Source organism: Peromyscus maniculatus, chromosome 11 (genome assembly GCF_049852395.1).
Source record: "Peromyscus maniculatus bairdii isolate BWxNUB_F1_BW_parent chromosome 11, HU_Pman_BW_mat_3.1, whole genome shotgun sequence".
In the NCBI taxonomy this organism is placed as follows: Eukaryota; Metazoa; Chordata; class Mammalia; order Rodentia; family Cricetidae; genus Peromyscus; species Peromyscus maniculatus.
Window position 1 is genome coordinate 45,989,792 of NC_134862.1, and position 24,156 is coordinate 46,013,947.

Here is a 24,156-nt window from a genome sequence, read left to right on the forward strand (position 1 = left end):
AGTAGGTAAAGTGCTTGCCACACAAACTTGACTACTTAGTTTGATTCCCAGAACCTACATAAAGGTAGGAAAAGCAACTCCAGTTATCCTTTGACCTCCGGAAGCATTCATTCTCACATCCCCCACCTCCTTCTGTTATACACATACATACACACAATAATGATGATGATGATGATGATGATGATGATGATGATGATAAAACAACAACAACAAAAAAACTTGGCCGAAGAGTAGGACTCGGTTTAGTATCTCTATACCCTTAAAACATATGTAGCAAGCACTTTATCAATTGGAGTATCTCTCCAGCCCCAATAACGTAAAAAGAGGCATATGCAATATGCTACCTAGAAATAAAAGAATTCAAATTAGGTACACAAGGAGTGGGAGACAGACAGCTCAGATCGAGCACTACCTACAAGGAGAAGGACTCTGATTACAAACAGCCATGGGGGCTGGAGAGATGACTCAGGGCTAAGAGCACCGACTGCTGTGCAGAGGGCCTGAGTTTGGTTCCCAGCACTCACGTGGCCACTCACAACCATCTGGAATTCTCGTGTCAAGGAACCTAATACCTTCTTCTTCCATGGGCTACTGTAACCACATGGTGCATACAAATGCACACAAACACATACCTATACATAGAAAAATAAAAACATAAAGAAATAAAAAAGTTTTGGGCTGGGGAGATGGCTCAGAGGTTAAGAGCACTGGCTGTTTTTCCAGAGGTCCTGAGTTCAATTCCCAGCAACCACATGGTGGCTCATAACCATCTGTAATGAGATCTGGTGCCCTCTTCGGGCAGGCAGGGGTACATGGAGACAGAACACTGTATACATAATAGATAGATAGATAGATAGATAGATAGATAGATAGATAGATAGATAGATAGATAGATAGATAGATAGATCTTTTTAAAAAGTGTAAAAATAAAATGTCTGTGTTGGGAGATATCTGATTATGCTGTATGTCACTGTGATTTGTTTAATAAAAAGCTGAACGACCAATAGCTAGGCAGGATTTCCAGGCACTGAGGACGCTGGGAAGAAGAGACGGGAGGAGACTTGGAGGAAGCAGGAAGGGAGAGTGGACAGTATGTAGATGAGGTAAACAAGCCTGGGGTAGCACACATTAATAGAAATGGGTTAATTTAAGTGATAAGAGCTAGCTAAAAACAAGACTAAGCTATCGGCCAAGCTTTCATAATTAATAATAAGTCTTTGTGTCGTGATTTGGGAGCTGGCTGGCAGGACAGAGAAAGACTAGCTACCTATCTGCTCATACATTTGAAAAGCATTTTTATAAAACCCTGACAAGAAAGTAAGGTCTCCTCACTTCACCTACTATTGTAATACTCATTTCTCTAAAGTGGAATTTTTAACACAGAGAAGTTCCCCCCAAACTCTATGAGTAAGTTGGTGGCATCGTGGAAATCTTAAGAATAGCTGCCAAGTGGGAGAAGAGGAGAGGCAGAGCAGGAAAGAAGAGCAGGACAAGACAGTAGAAAGAGCAAAGGACACAGTGTTCCAGGAGCGCTCCCCATCTAGTCCTCCCCACTTCCTATTATCATCTCAGCAAAGATTAAAATACAACTTAGTTATTAAGAATTTATCATTAAGGCAGCGGTGGTCAGAATCCTGCCTTCACCACAGTCCTGTCCTCGCCTGTGATCTGTCATTACCTGCTCAAAGCCTGTATCTTCAGAGGGACACAGTCCAGGTTCTATGAGCTCGGGTGTGTGAAGTATAAGCACACTGCATGGTACACAGTAAACACACACACACACACACACACACACACACACACACACACACACACACACACACACACACACACACACAGCTACCAGGCAGTCTGAGCACAAAGAAGCACGTATAGGAAAGCCAGGCAGATCTAAGAACAGGACTGTAATACTCTAACTGGACTTAAAGCCACTCACAGAGTACTCTAGGAAGCGTTACAGAGGAGAAAGAGGAGAAAGTACACACACAGTAACAAAACAAGAGAACCAGGCAGAATACGGAGAATACTATGACCATTTATTCCATGATCTTGTCACTCAGAAAAAAAGTTAAAGATCTTAGTTTCAGCTTCTGCTTCTTCTATCTGACCTTGAGCCATGTTTATACTTTCACGCAGTCACATTTTCATTTGTAATACAAACACACCTCACAGTATGACAAAGTTGGGTCAGACAATTCTGTCAGTTCAGTTACCACGTTCACCCCATCCTGTTAGTCAACCCGTCCTACGCTGCTTTTCCTAGGACCAACACAGGTCATCCTATCCACCTCGTGGTGAGTATCCACTGCTCAAGCTGACAGTTCCGAGCACACATGTCCTGCCTTCTGACTGAGGGGCTTGGCAGTGTTTTCTTCACTAAATTCTTAAGCTCTTAATTCAGGTGAAGATGTCCTCTCGGTGGTCAGTGAATGCAGAGCACAAAACATGATAAAAATAACACTTCTTTACATACAGAAATACCTTTTTTGAGGGTAAAAAGATATTTCTACTGTCTGTGTTTTAGCTACAACTTCAACTATACAACAAGTGGTATAATAAAGCAGCATAGTACAGTAGCACAGAGGAACCACAACTATTGAGCTTTAATTATATATACTATAGAATATATATACATATATTTGTATATATGTGTGCATATATATTCCATAGCCAGGCAGTGATATACAACTGTAATTCCAGAATTCAAAAGGTTGAGGCAGGAGGATTGCTACGAGTTTAAGACCAGGCCAGTTTAAGATCCGTTTGGGCTATGTAGTAAGACTCTGCCCACCCTCTCACCAAAAACTCTAACTAAATATTAACAAGTAAATAAATAAAGCTTCCATTATAACAATATTGGCAATTCAGAAGAGAACATTTGATTCCTTACTTATCCAGTGACATATCATCCCACCTGAATTACAATTAAGTAAACAGAATAAGCTATTTATTTTTTAATTCATTAGAATAAAGGATTTCAATATAAAATCTGGGGGCTGGGAATGTAGCTCAGTTGGGAGAATGCTTGCCTAACGTGCAGGAAGATTCGATGCCCACCACTGGTAACCCAGGTGTGGTGGTACCCATCTACATCTGTGATTCCAGCACTTGGGAACTATATGCAGGAGGAACAAAAATTCAAGGGAACTACACAGGGAGTTGGAGGCCGGCCCAGGATGAGACCCAGGCTTCAGAACATAATAAAATGAAAAAAATTAAATACTTTGATTTACATAATAATGAAACAATAAACCTTATCATGCAAACTATATCTAAAAACAATCTCATTTCATATAATCTAATACATATGTACTTTTTTTTAGAGTTTAATGGATGTCAATTTTTTTCCTACATGCACAAATGTGGCTGTAAAATTAATTCACAACCAAGAGTTTGATCTCTCAGTCTCTACTCCAGATGACAGCTGGGTAAATATGATTCGCAAAACTAGTCAGGTGTGATAGAGCATATCTTTAATCCCAGCACTCAGAAGCAGAGGCAGGTGGATCTCTGTGAGTTCAAGGGCAGCCTGATCTACACAGCGAATTCTAGGACAGCCAAGGCATGCTTTAGAAGGCCAAGCTCTGCCCAGGTTCTAACTGGCTTCCCTACAGAGCAGTGATCCCTTAGGCAAATCCCTTCACATTGTTGAGCCTTTGTGGTATCATCTGCATAACATACAACTCCAGATTAGATAAACCTTTCCCATACATTCTTGGTCACAGAAATCACTCATAAAAACCACATTGAAGAACTAGAAGCCCCTGGACTGGGTGTGGTGCTGTGACTGCACTTGGAAGGCAGGAGCAGGAAGAATCCTACAAGCTCAAAGCTGCAGGGCACACAGTCACACTCTAGGCCAAAAGGGAACAAGCATGAACACACAGGCCGCTCTGACTAGAGATCCACACAGTCTATATTCAGAGCTCCCACACAGCTTTGGGGACATTCTAACTTTACTGCTGTCTGATTTCTAAACTGGCAATGAGTTTCATGCATTTGAAATTTTATGACACTGAGCAGCACTCCAGCCCAACTGATATTAATACAATTCCCATGAAATTGTATTTCACTAAAGAACAATCAAAACTCTTTCTGTATTCTCAATCTATCTTACTTAGCATCTGGGTCCATTTTCGTGTCATCTTAGATACCAGTATTTATTTGGAAATTTTGATAAGATTTTGCCTAGAATATACTTCTAGTTGAGAAATGTTCATCTGTGATTTTCATATATGAAACTATTCCTCAGGTTAACTACTAGTCAAAAATTCAGTATTAATAACTATTTATTCTCTTCAATCCTCAAAAATGTTTGCTTTTAAACAGGGAACTATAGTCACTCCTTGATGTCCTGGCAGTTGTCTAGGACGCCCTGGGGACACTAAAATCTGGGGATCTCAAGTCTCATCTATGGAGTGCTGATGTACGATGTCCTCCCTCCACACCACTTGTACTACCCTGTTGTGGGATATTAGATGTTTAAGATTGTTACATTTGTTTGTGCTGTGGAACGTTTGTTTAATGATGCAAAGATGTGTTGCGTTCTTTTCTGCTGCATTTGTTTAACTCTGTGAAGCTGTGTTACTGTGCCTGTCTAAAATACCTGATGGTCTAATAAAGAACTGAACGGCCAATGGCAAGGTAGGAGAAAGGATAGGTGGGGCTGGCAGGCAGAGAGAATAAATGGAAGGAGAGATCAGGGAGTGAGAGAAGAAAGAGCAAGAGAACAAGGAGAGGAGAATGCTAGGGGCCACCCAGACACACAGCCACACAGCCAGCCACGGAGTAAGAGTGAAAGTAAGATACACAGAAAAAAGAGAAAGGTAAAAGTAAAAAGAGGCAAAAGGTAGATGGGATAATTTAAAGTTAAGAAAAGCTGGCAAGAAACAAGCTAAGTTAGGGCTGGGCGTTTATGATTAAGAATAAGCCTCTGTGTGTGGTTTATTTGGGAGTTGGGTGGTAGCCCCCCCCCCCCCCCCCCCCCCCCCCCCCCCCCCCCCCCCCCCCCCGCCAAAGAGCAAAAACAACCAACATAGCGTTAACACTATGTCATAGCTGTTAAAACATATTGTTGAGAGAATAACAAGGGAAAAGCTGTTCATTACGGACAGTTTTTGTTTTGTTTCCTTAAGTAGCTTCAATTCCAGCTTGGCTGAATCTACTGATGCAGAATCAAGGCTGATTGTGAAACCACTTCAGACTACGATCACTTCTACTTGAACTTAAATTTCCTCTCTGTAAGTTTTAAAATAGTATATGTAATTATATACTAATGTTACTGATACAGAAATATATCAAATAACAAGGAAAGTTCCATTTATCCCTCACACCCCATTTTAACCCCATTTCCCAGAAGAAACTAAAAACATTTTGTCAAAAAAAAACTCTCACAAAATATACAATTGCAGGGGAAACTGGATATAGTCTAGTGTGAAGTTCTAACAACCAACAATTAGAAGGCGGAGGCAAAAAGGGGGAAACATATCATTTAAATTAGTTCTCTAAATATTAAATATTCCACTGTCTTAGACTTTGATAAGGAGCTGAAGAGCTGGCTCATCTGCTAAGAACATGTGCTACTCTTGCAGAGGACCAGGGTTCCCAGAATCTGCATGGAGGCTAAAGGCACCTGTTATTCCAGTTCCAGGAGACCCAGTGCCCTATTCTGGTCTCTATAGGCACCAGGCATGAATATGGTGCACACACATGCACGTGGACAAAACACTCACATACGTAAAATAAAGCACATTTTAAAAAAAGAATCAGGAAGAATATTATGTCTTAAAAAGTCAAGATGATATTTCTGCTACTATTATATTCACTCTGACTCCAAAACTGTGAGGCATGCACACAGAAATAAAATATACTAAAACCACTAAACTTATTCAGAACTGCAAAGCAGTATCAATACATTCACTATATAACATTATTTTAGATGATACCTCTTAAAAAGCAAGACAAAGGCCGGGCGGTGGTGGCGCACGCCTTTAATCCCAGCACTCGGGAGGCAGAGCCAGGCGGATCTCCGTGAGTTCGAGGCCAGCCTGGGCTACCAAGTGAGCTCCAGGAAAGGCGCAAAGCTACGCAGAGAAACCCTGTCTCGAAAAACAAAAAACAAAAAACAAAAAAAAAAAAAAAAAAAAAACAAAAGCAAGACAAAGAAGCAACTGGTAATTCAAATTAACTCTTATTTTACATTCAAAAAGTTTCTTAAAAAATGTTACTAGTAAAATGTTCTCACATGGGCTTTTAAAAGAGTAATAGCTCAACATCCTTAATCATCAGAGAAATGCAAATCAAAATGACTCTGAGATACCACCTTACACCTGTCAGAATGGCTATGATCAAAAACACTAATGACCGTCAATGTTAGAGAGAATGCGGAGCAAAGGGAACACTCCTCTACTGTTGGTGGGAATGCAAGCTTGTACAACCACTGTGGAAGTCAGTATGGTGGTTTCTCAGAAAATTGGGAATCGATCTACCTCAAGACCTCTTGGGCATATACCCAAGGAATGCTCAATCATACCACAAAGATACATGCTCAACTATGTTCATAGCAGCACTATTTGTAATAGCCAGAACCTGGAAACAACCTAGATGCCTGTCAACTGAAGAATGGATTAAGAAAATGTGGTACATATACACAATGGAGTACTACTCAGTAGAGAAAAACAATGACATCAAGAAATTTGCAGGCAAATATTGGAACTAGAAAATATCATCCTGAGTGAGGTTACCCAAACCCAGAAGAACAGACATGGTATGTACTCTCTCATAAGTGGATTCTAGATATAAAGCAACGAATAATCAGACTGCAACCCACAGAACCAGGGAGACTATATAGCAGGGGGGGACCCTAGGATGACTGTGGCTTAGAATAAGTTTTGGTTTTACTCAATTACTGGGCAAGCCTCAATGAAACATTTCAATATTAGGATAAGAATTTGTACTATATCAATCTGATAATAGGGAAAAATAAATAAAAACAAAAACAAACAAAAAAGAGTAATATAATGTTACAAGTGCAACAATAAAAAAGTTGCAACTAAAAACTTTGAATTCTGACAAAAATTCAAAGTACAATTCAATTAAAATACAGGTCAGTCAATGTGACACTACAAAGGGTTAAGTTGATGTAGTCTAGTCTGAAGTTTTAACAGCCAACAATTACAAATCAGAGCTAGAAAAAGAAGGGCACAATGTGTTATTTAAATTAGTCTTCAAATATTAAACATTCAAATGTGTCAGCAAGCTCTTTAGGCTGAAAGAAACCTGAGTAGCTGTCTACCACACTATTTCTAACTCAGTCCTCCAAGTACCTTCACACTGTATCTGCACACAGACTAACTGCACTAGAAAACTTAAGAAGACTGAAGACGGATAACCTATGTCAAGGACATCTGGGTTACCTACACATACCTAACCTGTGTCTCAAAGAGCAGCTACTAAGCAAATGCTGCTTCAGAGTCAACAGTGTGCTGCAGCCTAACTATCTAACCGGGCCTTGAAACCTCCAATTACTTAGAAGTGGATGTAGCTGCCATCTGAATCCAACTAAGTAAATCCTGAAGAGCTGAATGCGGCATGTTCAGAAACAGAATGCAATTGTCCCTAGTGCTAGTGAATGGTTTACATATGATATGTACACATGTACACAAGTCAGAGAGGGTGACCATATGTGAATCTGGAGCCATCAATGAAAATTGAAAAATCTCATATGTGGATAAAGATCAATATTCTAGGTTATCCTTAATAATTTATTATAAATTTTTAACTAAATACTCTTGAGAGATTATTCTCAATTCCTTACAAGTATTAAAGTGAGTTTTTTAAAGAAAGATAGCAGGAAGCAGAGTATACCATCACTTCCACTTTAGTATTAGACTTGGTGATTTGGTCACTCTTCTTGAGGTTTATAATACACCCTTCTACATAATAGTCCTTTATCCCAAGACTACAATTCTCATGAAAAATAATTTAAGCATGCCAAATCACTCTTTAATTTTTAGCATGCTCTGTGTATGTTGGGTGTGGGTGTGCACATCCGGTGTGCATAGACAGAGGCCAAAGGATATGCTGGGTATTCTGCTCGATCATTCTCCACCTTCTTCTTTCCAAGTCCACCACTGACTGTGGAGCAAGGATGGTGACAAGTGAACACCAGTGATCTTTCTGTATCTATGACTACACCTGGCTTGTTTGATGTTAGTGCTGGGGATTTGAACTCAGGTCCTCACAAGGGTATGACAAGTGCTCTTACTCACTGAGCCATCTCAAAAGACTTGCTTTTTAGTAATAATCTTCATGATACCTATATTTTCAGAAAGCATACAGTGAGCTTAAAAATATTTGGATTTATGTCTATAGACTATGAGTTCCTACATATTAAATCCACTTAGAATCCTTCTACATGTATTTTCTATGAGTTAATGGCTAACTAAAATATCTAATGCATAAGAATTTACCATGACTGAAGCATATAAATGCTTATATTTATGATTTTCCCCCCACATTTTTAAATATTATTTTTGTGTGTGCATAGGTATATAAACATGGAAGCCAAAGAAGGGTGTCAACTGTCCATCTCTATCAGCCTCCACCTTTGAGGCAGGGTCTCTCCCATTGTTTTGGCCAGGCTAGCAGCCCAGCCAGCCCCATCAATCGTCCCGTCTCTGCCCCCTAAGTGATAGAGTCACAGGCCTGCAGAGAACTATGCCTGGCCTTCAACGTGGCTGCTGGGATCCAAACTCTGGTTTCTCATGCTTGAACAAAGCACTTGAATATTCATATGCGTTGAGTTATTTTCTTCATCCCCTTACATATTATCTTTATATGGTGCTGGGAATCAAACCCAGGCAAGGTCTTTCATATGCCAATCTTATCACTGAGCTACAGCCCACCCCCTCCCCTTACAGGAAAATACACAAATCCCAATTTTTGTCTTATAAAAAGTCAAGGATCCATTTTCCATCTCTTATAGCTACTGTCTAAAACAAGAACATTTAGTTAAAGAAAAATTACTTTAAAATAGTTGGGAATTTACATAATTGTTTCTTCCAGACATTAAAAGGCTCCAAATATTCCAAAATAGTTTGTCAAAATCTTCCTTCACTTAGAAACAAATTTCACAAGAACAAGATGGCTTTTAAAGCCATCTGGTGTAGAGGTCATTAAATTTCCAAACGCTTCCCTTCTAGTTTACACAAACAGTGCACTTCGAACTTGAAAGGATCCTACCTATACAAAGACTTACCATCTGTATGGGTTTCTTGTGGAGATCTCGTTCAGTCACCAATTTTTCCTGGTCAGTGACATAAAGGCCTTTCTGTGCTAATGCCTGGATGACAGCATCATGGCCCAGGAGGGGCTTCGCTGCGTCGCTCTTGAGGATGAGACTCCCAGCACGACAGTACAGCTCGGCTGACAGAAGCAGATTAACAACAGGTGGTTTGATGTGCTCCTGGTCATACTGATCTGTGTAAAACGGTTCTTGAAGTTCCTCTGGCACGTTTTCTATAAAGATTAAGGGGAAAATATTTTTATAAGACTTCTATTAAAAAAACACACATATCATTTAATAATTACCATTCACATCACAGAACTTGAGATTATTTCTAAAAATATTAATACCCTTGAACCGGCAAGATGATTTTTTTTTTTCTTTTTTCTTTTTTTGGGGGGGTGGGGTGAGAGGGGAGGGAACCTGGGCATAACAGGGAAGATACAAATTCCCTTTATAGAAGACATGGTTCTGAGACACACACCAGAAGCCAACCAGGAGACAAGCCTTCAGAGTGCGGTGACGATAAAGGCATGCCCACATGCAGTGTCTCAAGTAGGTTCCTAACCCTGTCAGTGACTAGCTACACAAGCAGTCAGTCAGGAAATGCACCCACTGTTGAAGACCTCTGTCTGTGCCACCTAACAGGAGAAATCCAATGCCCCAAGTTTTACAGCTACCAAGTGGGAGAACTGAGACGGCCTAACTTACTTGGTCCTTCTTCCTTAAGCCCCCCAGCGCCCCCCCTTCCCTCCCCAGGCTTTGTCTCTTTCGCTTAGGCTGCTAAAGTTACTGAGGGGAAGTTCCAACTATTTAGATAAGACCTTCTGTTTAAAATCTTTCATTCAATACTGACGACTATAGAAATCATATAGATGAATTATTATTTTACATGGGTAAGAAAATAAAATTTGACACAGGCAGTGGTGATGTACGACTTTAGTCCTACCATATGAGAAGCAGAGGCAGGCAGATCTCTGTTCAGTTCAAGGCCAGCGTGGTCTATAAAGCTAGTTCCAGGGCAGCCAGGGCTACACAGAGAAACCTGTCTCGAAACCACCACCGCCCTTTGGAAAAAAACAAACAACAACAACAACAACAAAAAACCAACAACAACTGTGGGGCTGGAGAGATGGCTCAGTGGTTAAGAGTACTGACTGCTCTTCTAGAGGACCCGGGTTCAATTCCCAGCACCCAAGTGGCAGTTCACAACTGTCTGTCATTCTGCAGGAAACAGAGGAAAGTGACAGACAAACTTTGTCAATATAAGGCAAGACAGTCCTTCAAGTTTCCTGCTTCACTGAAAAGTTTGCCAGATACTCTAGGCCTGTAGGATGAATACGGATACCCCAACATTGCAGATGAACTTTGGGTGACTGTGCAGGCAGCAAGATGTCTGTTGATAGGTAATTACATCCTTCTGGGTCTTTGATGGAGTTAAAGACTAAATAATTAGAGTTTTAGTTTTCCTTAGTTATGATAGAAAGTAAATTAGGTATAAAACTTTGGAATCACTAAGATAAGATAGATAATGGAGTATTTTCTCTGAATTTGCTAAACACAAATGGACTGAATATTGTAAGTGTAATTCTTACTTGATAACTGTTTTTGTTGTATGTAGTTTTGCTTTGTTCAAGTTAAAATCTTACATTTTTATTTAGACAAAAAGGGGGAAATATTGTAGAATATTATTTTAAGATGTGTTAAAACAAACAAACAAACAAAACTATCTGTAACTCCAGTTCCAGGGACCCATGGCAAAACACCAATGCACATAAGAAAGGGAAGGAATGAAGGAAGGAAGGAAGGAAGGAAGGAAGGAAGGAAGGAAGGAAGGAAGGAAGGAAGGAAGGAAGGAAGGAAGGAAGGAAGGAAGGAGAGAGAGAGAAGGGGGGAAGAGAGAGAAGGGGGAGGAAGGGAGAGAGAGAAAAAAAAGAAAGAAAGAGAAGAGGGAAGAGAGAAGGAAGGCAGGCAGGCAGGCAAATTTGAAGCCAGTAAAAACAGGAGATTGCTAAAGACAATCAGAAGGTACCCAGGCATAGAGCCGAGGTCAAGATAAAAAGCGAAGATGATCAAACCTGAGTTATAAGTAGAGTAGTGGTTTGATTGGGAATGTCCTCCTCCATAACTAAGATATCTGAACACTTGGATCCAGTTGGTGGCACCCTTGGGGAGGTTTAGGAGGACCAGCCAGCCAAGCTGGAGGAAGTTGTCACTGGGATGGATGGGCTTTGAGAGAGAAAAAGCCTCTCCTACTTCCAGATTGCTCTCTCTGCTTTGTCCTTGGGATTCAAGATTTGAGCTCTCAGCTCCCTGTTCCTGCTGCCTCACCTGACACTGGCTCTTGCCATGAGCAGTTCCTACCCATCGGGAAACATAATCCAAAATAAACCCTTCCACAGGTTGCTTTTGGTCATGTTTATCACTGCCACAGAAAAGTAACGAATACAGAGAGGGTGCTAGTATTATAGAAAAACGAAAAGCAGGGGCTGCACTAATTCTGGAAGAGAGGGTTACCCTGGTAAGCTCAGTTAGACATACTGAGTTTGAAACAACAGCAAGAATGTCCAAACAGAAATACCCAGTGAGCAGCAGGAAATACAGGACTCAGAAAGAGGTCAGAGCAAGTCTACAAATTCGGGATTTTGAAGATATCTAAAAATATCATCCATGTTTAATAATTGAAAACACTTTCCTTCCTCCTAGCTGCCTAATCTACCTAAAAGTGAGCCAAATTTAAATTTAACATAGGGGTTGGCATTAACTTCAGACTTGAGTGCTGGTACTATATTTTAGTATCATAGTACCTAACCAGAAGCTATTAACAGAAAACCCATTAAAGAAAACCTACACTAAGATAATTATTATAAAATGTCTAAGTAGGGTTTATTAAAATAATTATTAGCTGGGCAGTGGTGTCACATGCCTTTAATCCCAGCACTTGGGAGGCAGAGGCAAGCAGATCTCTGAGTTCGAGGCCAGCCTGGTCTACAGAGTGAGTTCCAGGACAGCCAGGGCAACACAGAGAAACCCTGTCTCTAAAGACCAAAACAAAGGAAAAGATAATTAATATGAAATGTCTCAGCAGATATTTTATTTCCCATAATAGCAGTAAATGATGAATATAGGTAATCTTGACATTTAAACACTAGCAGTGCAAAAAAAAAAAAAAAGTGAATACTCATTACTAGGATTTTAAGTTTATCTACCTTCCTGTCTTAGTTAGGGGTTCCACTGCTGTGATTGAACACCATGAGCAAAAGCAGCTTGGGGAGGAGAGGGTTTATTTCAGTCTATAGTTCCACATCATAGGCTATCATGGCCCATCACCGAAGGGGTCAGGACAGGGACCTAGATGTAGGAACCTAGATGCCACAACCATAGAGGAGTGCTGCTTACTAACCAGCCTGTTCTTCATGGCTGGCTTGTATCAGAGTGCATTTTGTTTTAAGATTTATTGATTATGTATACAGTGCTCTGCCTGCACGTATGCCTACTACATGTCAGAAGGTGGCACTGGATCCCATTACAGATGGTTGTGAGCCACCACGTGGGTACTGGTAATTAAACTCATGTCCTCTGGATGAGTAGCCAGTGCTCTTAACCTCTGAGTCATCTCTCCAGTTTGCCATCTTTTTTTTTTCCAGGCTGGCCTCGAACTCGTGATCCTCCTGCCTCCGCCTCCTTCAGCAAATCCTACCAGTGTGTGCCACCACACACGGCTCCAGCTTGCATTCTTATAGCACCTAGGGCACCACAGTGAGCTGGGCCTTCCTACATCAATTATCAATCAAGAAAATGCATCACGGACTTGCCCACAGGCCAACCTGGTGGGGGGCTTTTCTCAGCTGAGGTTCCTGCTTCCCAAATTACTCTAGCTTGGTCAAGCTGACATAAAACAAGCCAGCACACATACAAATTGATACATCCACATAACATTTACTTAAATAAACACTTCACATCCCTTTATACATAGTCACACAGCTTTACAGTATCTTGGTGAAAAAGACAATTAAGGCAATACACAGGTAAATAAGAGAAGTAAATACTTAGAACATTGTCTGTCAGGCATTGCTCTAAACATGAATCCTAACCATCTTTTTATATGTGTTTGATATAAAAAACTTACGAACAGTTACCTAGTCCCAAGACACACAGCTATAAATACAGAAATCTAGCTCTAAGCAGGTAATACAGTAAAAAATAGCTTTGATATTCCAAAATCACAAGGTGGAAGGCCTAGGGGCTATTTCCATTTTATTAAAGCATACCGTAAACTTTAGATGAAAGGTCTACTTTGAAAACAACGATGGTACAAGGAGAAGAGAAAGCAGTTAGACAGGCAAGTGTGGTGGTGCACACCTCTGAACCCAGCACTTGGGAGGCAGAGGCAGGGGCATGTCTAAGTTCAAGGCCAGCCTGGCCTAACAAAGTGAGTTCCAGGACAGCCAAGACAATCAGGGGCTACACGGAGAAACCCTGTCTACAAACAAAAGATTACTTCAAATATGCTTAAAAAATATTTTTTTTTACCAGGCAGTGGTGGCTTATTGGTGTTTGTTTCTGTTCTTTTGGGGGGCCCGCCACTCAGCTCCCAAATAAATCAGGAGGCTTATTCTTAATTATGAATGCCCGGACTTAGGTTGGCTTAGTTTCTGGTCAGCTTTTTACTTTAAATTATCATGACTACCTTTTGCCTCTGGGCTTTTCCCGTTCTCTTACTTCTGTGAATCTTACACTTACTCCATGGTGTGCTGGGAAGCTGGGTGTAGCTGGCCCCTGGAGTCCTCCTCCTTCTCTGGCTGCTAGATCTCTTCATTCCTCCATTTCCTCCACCTCCTCCTCCTCCTCCTCTTCCTCCTCCTCCTAGATTTCTCCTTCTACATACACACTCTGCCTGCCAGCCCCACCTATCCTTTCTCCTGCCTCCCCATTGGCTGTTCAGCAATTTATTAGATCATCAGGTGTTTTAGACAGGCACAGCAATACAACTTCACAGAGTTAAACAAATGCAGCATAAACAAAAGTAACACACCGTAAAATAATATTATACTACAGTGGCCCACACCTTTAATCCCAGAATTCAGGAGGCAGAGGCAGGAGGATCTCTGATTTCAAGGCCAGCCTGGTCTACAGAGTGAGTTCCAGGACAGATAGGGGTACACAAAGAAACTCTGTCTTGAACCCCCCAAAAAGTATTTTTCAACCCCTAAAGAATGAGAAAGTTGTCATGATACCAAGTTGTTTTCATAAATATTTTTTTACATCACAGGCTGCCTTCAGCCTTAATCAGAGAAGTTTCTCTTTACAATGAACAGCAATAAACACAGAGCATGTGGCTGCTCAAGTGGTGATGGTTGAATTGGTTCAGCCCTGAAGTCATTCATACCCTCCTCTAAGGCAGTGGTTCTCAGCCTTCCTAATGCTGCGAGGCTTTAATACAGTTCCTCATGCCCCAACCATAACATCATTTTCATTGCTACTTCATAACTGTAATTTTGCTGCTGTTATGAACTGTAATGTAAATATCTATTTTCTGATGGTCTCAGGTGACCCTTTTGATCCCCCAAAGGGGTTGTGACCCACAGGTTGAGAAACACTGCTTAAGGGTTGAAAAACATTACAGAAGAAGGGGTGAGCCGGGTGGTAGCGCATGCCTTTAATCCCAGCACTCAGGAGGCAGAGCCAGGAGGATCTCTGTGAGTTCGAGGCCAGCCTGGTCTACAGAGCTAGATCCAGGACAGGCTCCAAAAACCACACAAAGAAACCCTGTCTCGGGAGGGTAGGGTGGGGAGACTGGGGGGGAAGGGGGAGGGGTGGGGCTGGGGTGGGTGGGTGGGGGTGAAGAGGTGTAAGAGCTGGTGTGAAAGCTATCTTCTGGGCACAGCACAGCCAATATAATCATGTCCTCACAGCGGCTGGAACAGCCTGCAATGAGCCTGTTATCAATACATCATGTATCTCATGGCCCTGCCCTCCTTACTAAACTCTTGGCTACTCGTAGATTCTGGGAGAAGAACAGATGTTGTCTAGTCCTGTATACCACTGAGCTAGGCCACCAGGTGCCAAAAAAGAGCTCTAAACCCCTGGCCGCACAGACGGTCCTGATTAGACTCATCAAGCCACCAAACAAGAAGAATGGGCAGCAAAGGGACTCCCCGGAAGGAGGGTGGGGGTTCAAAGAGCATGGGAGGTGACATATCAGAGTGACTATATACTTGTAGAAGCTGTCAGGGGACAGACTTAACAGGGGGTATCTTAAAAAGAAAGAAAGACAAACTATCCTGAGCACCCTGCTGTAGCCGTTCTTCTGTCCCAGTGTCCTAAGGCTGGGGTGACAAGTGTGAGCCCCCACACCCAACACAAGCACCTGAAACAAACCCTCAAGGACATTCAAACAGATTATAATGCTTTATAGATTATTTTTCAAAATTATTTGGAACTGTATGTTTCTTGAAAAAATGAGCTTAAACAGCATATTAGAAAAGAAACAGGCAAAAACAGGTAAAATGTTTCATTCTTTTCTCAACTCCAGAACAAAAAGCAAAAACTTCGTAATTACAGAATGGCTGAGTGAAATACCACCGTGGGACTGCAAAGGATCTGAGACAAGTTTTTCTTGTGTGCCAGGTCTTTAACAGGACGTGTCTCCATCGTGTTACTATCAACCTGACTAGATTTCAGCTTCGAAATTCACAAGCACTGGAGATGCTGGAGGTACGCAGAGAAGCCGTAGCGACAGTACGGCTCAGGTCAAAGTCTAGAAGGGGTTAGCTGCCAGTTTTACCCACAGTCCTGCAAGTGGAACGGGTTTCTTTTTTTTTTTTTTTTTTTTTTTTGGTTTTTCGAGACAGGGTTTCTCTGTGTAGCTTTGCGCCTTTCCTGGAGCTCACTTGGTAGCCCAGGCTGGCCTCGAACTCACAGAGATCCGCCTGGCTCTGCCTCCCGAGTGCTGGGATTAAAGGCGTGCGCCACCACCGCCCGGCGGAACGGGTTTCTTAAAACAACGATGGGCAGCAGGTAGGAGGGGAATGCCTTATTTATCAGACCTAAAAAAGAAAAGTTTCTGAAATAATTACTAACATACAAATTTTAAAAACCTCCAACTAAAGGTAAGCCAAACTCTGAGCTTTCAATTAACTGAAAAACATAAAGAGCAATCACTAGCAGGAAAAGAAACTCATAGTACCAGTAATCTAAGAAAGCTACAATCAAAGATGGTTTTGTCTATCAGAATGTTAAGGGGGCTGGAAAGCGCTTCAGTGAGCAAATGGCTGGCTGCCACGCCTGACAGCCTGAGTCTGAACTGTAACCCCAGCACTTCTAAGACAGGTCAGTTCACAAGCCAGCTAGCCGAGTACAGTAGAAACAACAGCGTGCTCTGCATCAACAAGGCGGATGTTAAGAACCGACTCCCAAAAGTTGGAGTTGCAGCACTTGTAATTATTCCCTAACTTCGCATCTTTCTTTCTGCCCTCCTAACTCTGTCCTGTGTCACTGGTGCACAGAACTATGACCTGGAGCAGGCTCTCGACTGGTTACTAAAATAAAGCACAGCCCCTAAACACAGAGGTATCAATAAGAAGTCCTCCCTTCTCTGAGCTCCACTAGCAAGCAATGTGCTGGGTGCTGTGCATGTACTGCATGGCATTCTCGAACTGAAGGTCCCACCTCACTCCTTCCACCACCCTGAGGCCAGTTCTATGTTCCAGATCATTACGGAAGCACCCACCTACTTAATTCACTTGAATGCCGCAAAGAAACCTATACTCGCCGGGTGGTGGTGGCGCACGCCTTTAATCTCAGCACTCGGGAGGCAGAGGCAGGCGGATCTCTGTGAGTTCGAGGCCAGCCTGGTCTCCAAAGCGAGATCCAGGACAGGCACCGAAACTACACAGAGAAACCCTGTCTCGAAAAACCAAAAAACAAAAACAAAAAAAAAAAAAAAAAAACAAACCTATACTCACAGGAGTTGGGTTTCTCAATGACCAAGGGATTACAATATAATGAGGACTAGAAGGCACTTTGGTGTTGTATAAAATGGTAAATGTCAGTACACAGTGTATTTAAAACATATTATACACAGAGAAAAATAAAAAAAATACATGTAGCTTTATGTTCTGTGTGCTAGCTGTCTGCTAAATTAACATTCCACAAGCAATGAACCTAGAGGTTAAGCTGTACCTCAGTTTCTAGCATTCTTCCCATCAAAACCTGGTACGGATAAAGTACAGGATAGCATAGAACATCTCTCTTCCCACACACATGTGCATATATATGTGTGTGTGTGTGTGAACCCCAGAGAGGAAGGAAATGCTGTAAGCAGCGATCCAACTATGTCTAGAGAACACAGGATGCGGATGGAAGGGAATCCTCCTGGCCAAACCTGGGCAATTTGATTATACCAATGCATAACAATAAAGGATTATAATTCATTAAATGAAAGAGGAACTAATGATTCTGTCCCAATAAGTAAATACATAAGAAAGAAAAAGCTCTTCCTTATAGTAGAGTACCAACTAATAAATGAGGAGAAATGATAGCAATAACCAAGTTAAAACAGATCCAGGCAAAATCATTACTGGATGCTAAAATAGTAGGTACAAGTTTACAGAATCAAATCCCCATAAATTATTAACTAAAAAGTGGGGCTGGAGAAATGACTGTGGTTAAAAGAATGTGCTGTTGCTGGGCGGTGGTGGTGCAAGCCTTTAATCCTAGCTCCCGGGAGGTAGAGCCAGGTGGATCTCTGTGAGTTCGAGGCCAGCCTGGTCTACAGAGCGAGATCCAGGACAGGCATCAAAACTACACAGAGAAACCCTGTCTCAGGGGGGAAAAAAAGTGCTGTTTCTGCAGAAGACCTCAGTTGAATTCCCAGCACTCACACAGTAGCTCAAACCATCTGTAATTCCACTTCCCAGAGATCCAATACATTCTTCTGACCTCTTCTGGTACCAAGCACACACATGGTGTGTGGACATACATGCAGGCAAAACATTCATGCATATAAAATAAAAATAAATCTTTTCTTTAAATGTAACGAACTCATTTATAGTGGAGTAAACTTTGGCAGATGATCACAGTAAACATCCCTGACACTGAAACAAACACCAAGGGTCATGTGATCTGATTCAGAGAATAAGTATCTTTTGTGGTAGTTCTGCCAGATTTGTATTAACTTCAATCACTACAATATTAGACAAATCCAAGTTCAGAGACATTCCATAAATAACTGACCCATTTTTCTTCTAAGATAAAAGTGCATTTTATTTAAAAAAAATTAACATTGAAGGCCCACACACTGGGGGCTGACGGGAAAGAAGAGTTACCACTTACTTCTCTCCCCAACCCCAGCCCTTCATGGCATCACTGTCCAAGAGGATGTCCAGTCACTCCGACCTTGGGAGGAACACAGTGGGGAAGGACACTTCTCTTTGAACATCGTTTGGGCTATTTGCCTTGTCTTTAGGTGCTGGCACACCTTGCCAAGGGCCCTGTGGAATGCAGAGATGGCACTGTGCAAAGAGGCAGCAGGGCACATCTGCTGGCCAAAACCCAGGTGGTGGCTCTGGTGGTGGTGATCTTAAGAGAAGAAAGCAAGTGAGAAAGAAAGGCCACAGATGGAAGAGGGAAAGCAGACATTACCAGAGGCTGGGGACACGGTCTCTAGTTCCCAAGTTTCTATCAACTGAACCGAGGGAAGAGCTCCGTGCCCTGGTTCTCCAGTCTAGGCACTCCTATTCTGGGGCAGAGCCAGAACCCATGCCAGGATCTCATCACCATTCTAGTCACTCAGACCCAAGGTGGAGGGAGACATCTGCTAAGGAGGGCCCAGCATTCCGGAGCACTGAAGAGGACCCCATGGAAGGAGGTGAGGCAGGCAACTGCCGGAGGAAACCGGCTGCTTTTACCAGGCACGCAGCGTAAAGGGAGTTTGACAAGGACTAATACAGAGGCAAGGGAAAGCTTGATGCACAGCTCAGCCTGCAGCTCAGTGCTTGGGCTTTCAGAACACTGCTGTCACGACAGACCACAAACTATTAAAGTTTCAAAGTGAATTTAAACACACTACATATGATGCATGATCTTGGATTTGATTTTGCAATGAGAAATAAAATAGAAACAATTAGCATTGAAACAAAATTGGACATGGGCTGTGGATTAGAAAATATATCACAGTTAATTTTCTGATTTTTTTTATGGGGATTATCTAAGCGAATTAACTTACATTTAAAGAAATACATTAAAACATCTCGGGTATTAGGGGGGTACAATGTCCCCAGTGCACAGTCAAATAAAAAAAATCACATATATTTGTACTTACTTATATAAGTGCACACACACATATATAATGTATATATGTATTTGTGTAGAGGAAGGGGAAGGGAGACTAGAATGATAAACTGGACAGTATGTTAAGTTGATAAATCTAGGTAAAGGGAAAAGTCTAAGACCTCAAAATGCTGACTACCAATATTTCCTGCCGAACCTGAACATCTTCTAGAGTTCCATACACCAGTGAACTACAGTGGTCATCTAGTTGTACAAGACAGAAACCAGGGAGTGATCATTACTACTATTGCCCTCTCTCAGCCCTCAAAACATTCCAAACCCAGTCCAAATCTTCCCCTTACCATGTCAACTTGCGTCTCTTTGGTCCATGTAATCAGCATTTTCATCTCAATTACTCCATTTACTGCTAGTTTTATCTCCCCACATTCATTTTTGTTCTCGCTCCAAAGCATACCCTACTTGGGGCTGGGACAATAGCTCGGTGGGTGGGTGAATGTCTGCTGTGCGAGCAGAGGAGCCTGAGTTCAGACCCCCAGCACCCATGTGAAAAGATGGGTGTGGCAGCACACACCGAGAACCCCCGTGCTGGGAGGAAGGGGACAGGAGCATCGTGGGGGCTTTGATGCCAAGCAAGCATAGTCAAAGTGGTGAGCCCCAGGTTCTGAGAGAGCCTGTCTTTAAAAAAAAAAAAAAAGAAAAGAGCAATAGAGGAAGACACTTAATGCTCACCTCTGTGAAAGCACCTGTGCATCTGCACGCGCAAATACACACACACTTTTAATTAATTAAAATCAAATTTAAAATGAAGTCATTCTCTCTAGTCAAACTCTGCTTATTTTGCATAAGCAAATTCAATCATGGCACAGAGCCCATCCATCCCAAGGGTTTTCAATTATTTTTCCTTCTCTGAGGATTAAAATCCTTCCTCTGGCCTGTAAGAAAAAAGTGACCCTGTCTCTGCCAGCCCCACTCAGCTTCCAGAAACCAAGTTCTCATCGACAGCAGAGACTTGCACATTCTGGTCACCGTGTTGCCATGCTCTTTCTTCCTATTCTTTACACCCTTTGGATTCCCAGGGGCCAGTGAGTCACAGCTTGGTCCAAGTTCCCTTTAACAAAAGGAAAGAATGTACCATTTATGCTGCTGTCCCTATATCTCAATGGCCTTTACTTTTAAGACTATTCAATTCTATTATAAAGATAAGTGAGTTTGTAGTTTATGAAGCATAACTGTGTTGAGATATTTAAAGTAAGGAAAAGTTTAGCAAGCAGAGACTTAACAGGATGTATTGAAGTATTAGTAGTATATGTATAACAAACATAAGGAATGGAAAAAATAAAGATATCCTAATATTCATGAAGCACCTAGATACTAAATATTCATGCTACAAATATATATACATATACGGTACTAAATATTTATGATACAGTAAATATAGAGACAAAGGGTCTATAAAAATTAATATTTATGAGTCCTTAATCCAGCCACCCAACAATGATCCCTATTTTGGCCTATGTTTGCTACCCAAGGAACACAAAATCCATGACTATTCATCAGGCTTCCTGGTAAGCATCAACTGTGGCAGGCATGCTCATTCCTCCAATGTCTCTGACAGACAATGGCTGTGTTTCCTAAGGGGCTCCTTGCTGGAATTTCAACTCTGGCCCTGATGATCATACCAAGAGCAGGAAAAACTAAAGTGGCAGAAAGGATGGACATAAAGGTATTTTCTACCGCAGAATTTGAAATAGGGCTCTTCCTGCTTCCCCCTTATCCTAATTATATTAACTTATCTTTTTCCTCTTGCTTCTCCCTGTATATTGATTTAAAAGGGTGAGCATTTCAAGTTATTTTGTCTACTTTCTAGTCTAAGACTGCTGGGGCAGGCTACCTGGTATGTGCTTAGAGGTTATTACTGTATCAGGATCATTTCCCACAAAGCACTCAGGGCAACTAAATGATACAGAGAACTTTCTTTCTTTTCCAAAACAGGGTTTCTCTGTGTAGCCTTGGCTGTCCTGGAACTCACTCTGTAGACCAGGCTGGCCTTGAACTCTCAGAGATCCACCTGCCTCTGCTTCTCAAGTGCTGGGATTAAGGGCGTGCGCCACCACGCACCGCAGCACAAGTTTTTTTTTAAAGGGGCATTCCAATGAGCAAAAGAAGACATCATGACAGAATGATAGTCAGATATGAAGTGCCACCTGGTTAAAACAAAACCCACATATACAACACATATTTTTTTTATTTGAATGTAATCTATTCTCTATATCAAATTATCAACTTAGAGACACAGGAGAAAAAAGAAACTTGTTAAACAATTCTGGAGCTCTAAAGAATAAAAATTTTCATTAAGCCAAGTATAGTGGCACATTCCTACAAAACTATCTGGGAGATAGGGGCAAGAGGATCAGGAGCTAAAGGTCATCTTTCGCAAATGTGCAAGGCCAGAGTGGGCCACATAAGACCCTGTCTCAAAACAACAAACCCAAGGTTTCTTTTTATCAGCATGTAATGTGTCCAACACCATTATGACATTTTTGAACGAAGTGTGTCCTGTGGTGCCTTACCCCACCTTCCCTGTTCCGCACTGGAGCCTCCCCACACGACTCTCTTCATCCGTCATGTCCCATGGCCTCCCCTCTGTCTTTCCTCACCACCTATGGCCCTCCTCTTGGACTCCTTTCCAGACTTTTAGACTTCACAGCTATTTACATATATACATGTATACCTATAGGCAGGATCTGGACATTCAGGAGAACATGAGATTTTGGTTTTCTGAGTCTAGGTGACCACACTTAATATTATACTTTCCAGATTCATCCATTGTTTTCTTTACCAATTTTGTGATTCATTTTCCTTTACAGCTGAATAACATTCCGTTGTGTCCATGCACCACATTTCATTATCCGCCCATCTGCTGATGAGCACTAAGAGGGTTCCGCTTCCCTGCTATCACAATGTTAATACACATGGATAATATAACACGGATGTGCAAGTGTCTCTGTGGAGGACAGAGAGTCCTTTGGGTTTGTTCCCAGGAGTGGTACAGCTGAAACCCAAGAAGTTGTATTGAACAGTCTGCTTTCTCCAACAAGCAAGTCGCAAGAAAGACAAATGAGACAGAGAGGGAGTCTACCTATTGGAAAAACAAAGACAGAAAACTTAGAACGAATGGCCCTTTTGCAGATCCGACAGGGACAAGTCAATTACTAGAAAAAGAAAAGGAATGTATGAAACAATCGGAAATGCTAGTCCCTATGCCTTGGGGTGGGACTTGTGGTGACGGTGACATGGGTAGATTTTAATTTGCCGTTGGACAGATAGAGCAGTTTCAGATTTGCCTGAAATAATTGGTGGGAGTGGAAGTATTTACAGATGGATCAAGACTGGCCACAAGTTCACGACTGTAGCGGTAATGAGGCCACAAAACTTTCCTGTTACTATACAGGGATGAGAGGTATCATCAAAAAGTTTTGTTTAAGAAAAAGAGAACAGCAAGAAAAGACTGCAGAACTTGCGTGTACTAATCAGGAAAGGGCTCTGAACCGTGTTTCTGGATGGCGTCTGGACTGCCCATAGCTACTCTGTACCAGGACCACTAGTGAAGGAAGCCCACCCGTGATGAAGGGCACAGCTAAAGGGCTCACGGGAAAAAGAGCACCCGGAAACTCAGGACTCTTGGAGTTTTCAAACCAATAAATCCTCTTTATTGTTAGTCAATTTGAGTTGGGCTTCCCATTAATTACAAATGAAACTCTCCTATCCGCTTCCAACCTTGTCACAGGTGTCTACATTTACCACCTTTAACTTCCAATGGAGTCCCCATCATAACTTTAGTCCGACTCGAATCCATTCCCTATGCTATTTCCAGGTTTTGTTTTTCTTTATGGTAACATGTATGTAACACGTATGTAACATGAAGGATACCTTTCAGCCATTTTTTTTAAAACTTTTCAGCCTTTTTAAAGTGTACTTCATAAGAGCTTCTGAAAAAGATTTCCAAGGATGCCACCTTGCCCAGAATATAAACTGAGTAGGTCAGGGTCCCAGGCAAGAAGGAAAAACTTCACTATGTTTAGCTGGATGGTCAAAGATAATTTAATTAGCCCCTCTATGCCTATTTCTTTAAAAAGGAAAACTACATTTCCTAACTTCTTGCTTTCAATCTGGATATTGTTTCCATTCTGATATACAAATACTCTTTTAATCTGGCACTGTGTTACAAGTTTCCAGCAGGGATAGAAAATGCTATCGGCATTTGGAAAAGAACTAAGGATGCTGATGAAATTCTATAATGTACAGAACAGCCCCTAGAATGAAGAATTACCTGATCAATAGATCTGCAGTTGGGAAACCCTGATTTAGAGACTTAGGGGAAAAAATAACATATCTGCTCAATAGAGTTGTTCTGTGCATGTTATAATAAAATAACAGTTTTTATTTTAATTCAGTGTGTTTAGGATAATTTATCTACTAACAATAACAAAACCCAGTCGTAAGTACTGTGCACTAACTTACCTTTCAAGCTAGTTTTCCCAACTTCACTACATAAACCTCGCTAACCCTGTGGCTTC

The 24,156-nt window shown here is 41.6% G+C and overlaps 1 protein-coding gene across 4 annotated transcripts in view; it reads right to left on the reverse strand.

Moving 5' to 3' along the window:
* Camsap2 (calmodulin regulated spectrin associated protein family member 2) overlaps positions 1 to 24,156 on the reverse strand; it is an 88,658-nt gene that overhangs the window by 59,185 nt on the left and 5,317 nt on the right. For all 4 annotated transcript variants that reach the window (XM_006982422.4, XM_016000976.3, XM_006982421.4 and 1 more), the window contains exon 2: positions 9,260 to 9,519. In XM_006982422.4, coding sequence (XP_006982484.1) covers positions 9,260 to 9,519 — 260 coding nt within the window. The remainder of the gene's footprint in view (positions 1 to 9,259; positions 9,520 to 24,156) is intronic.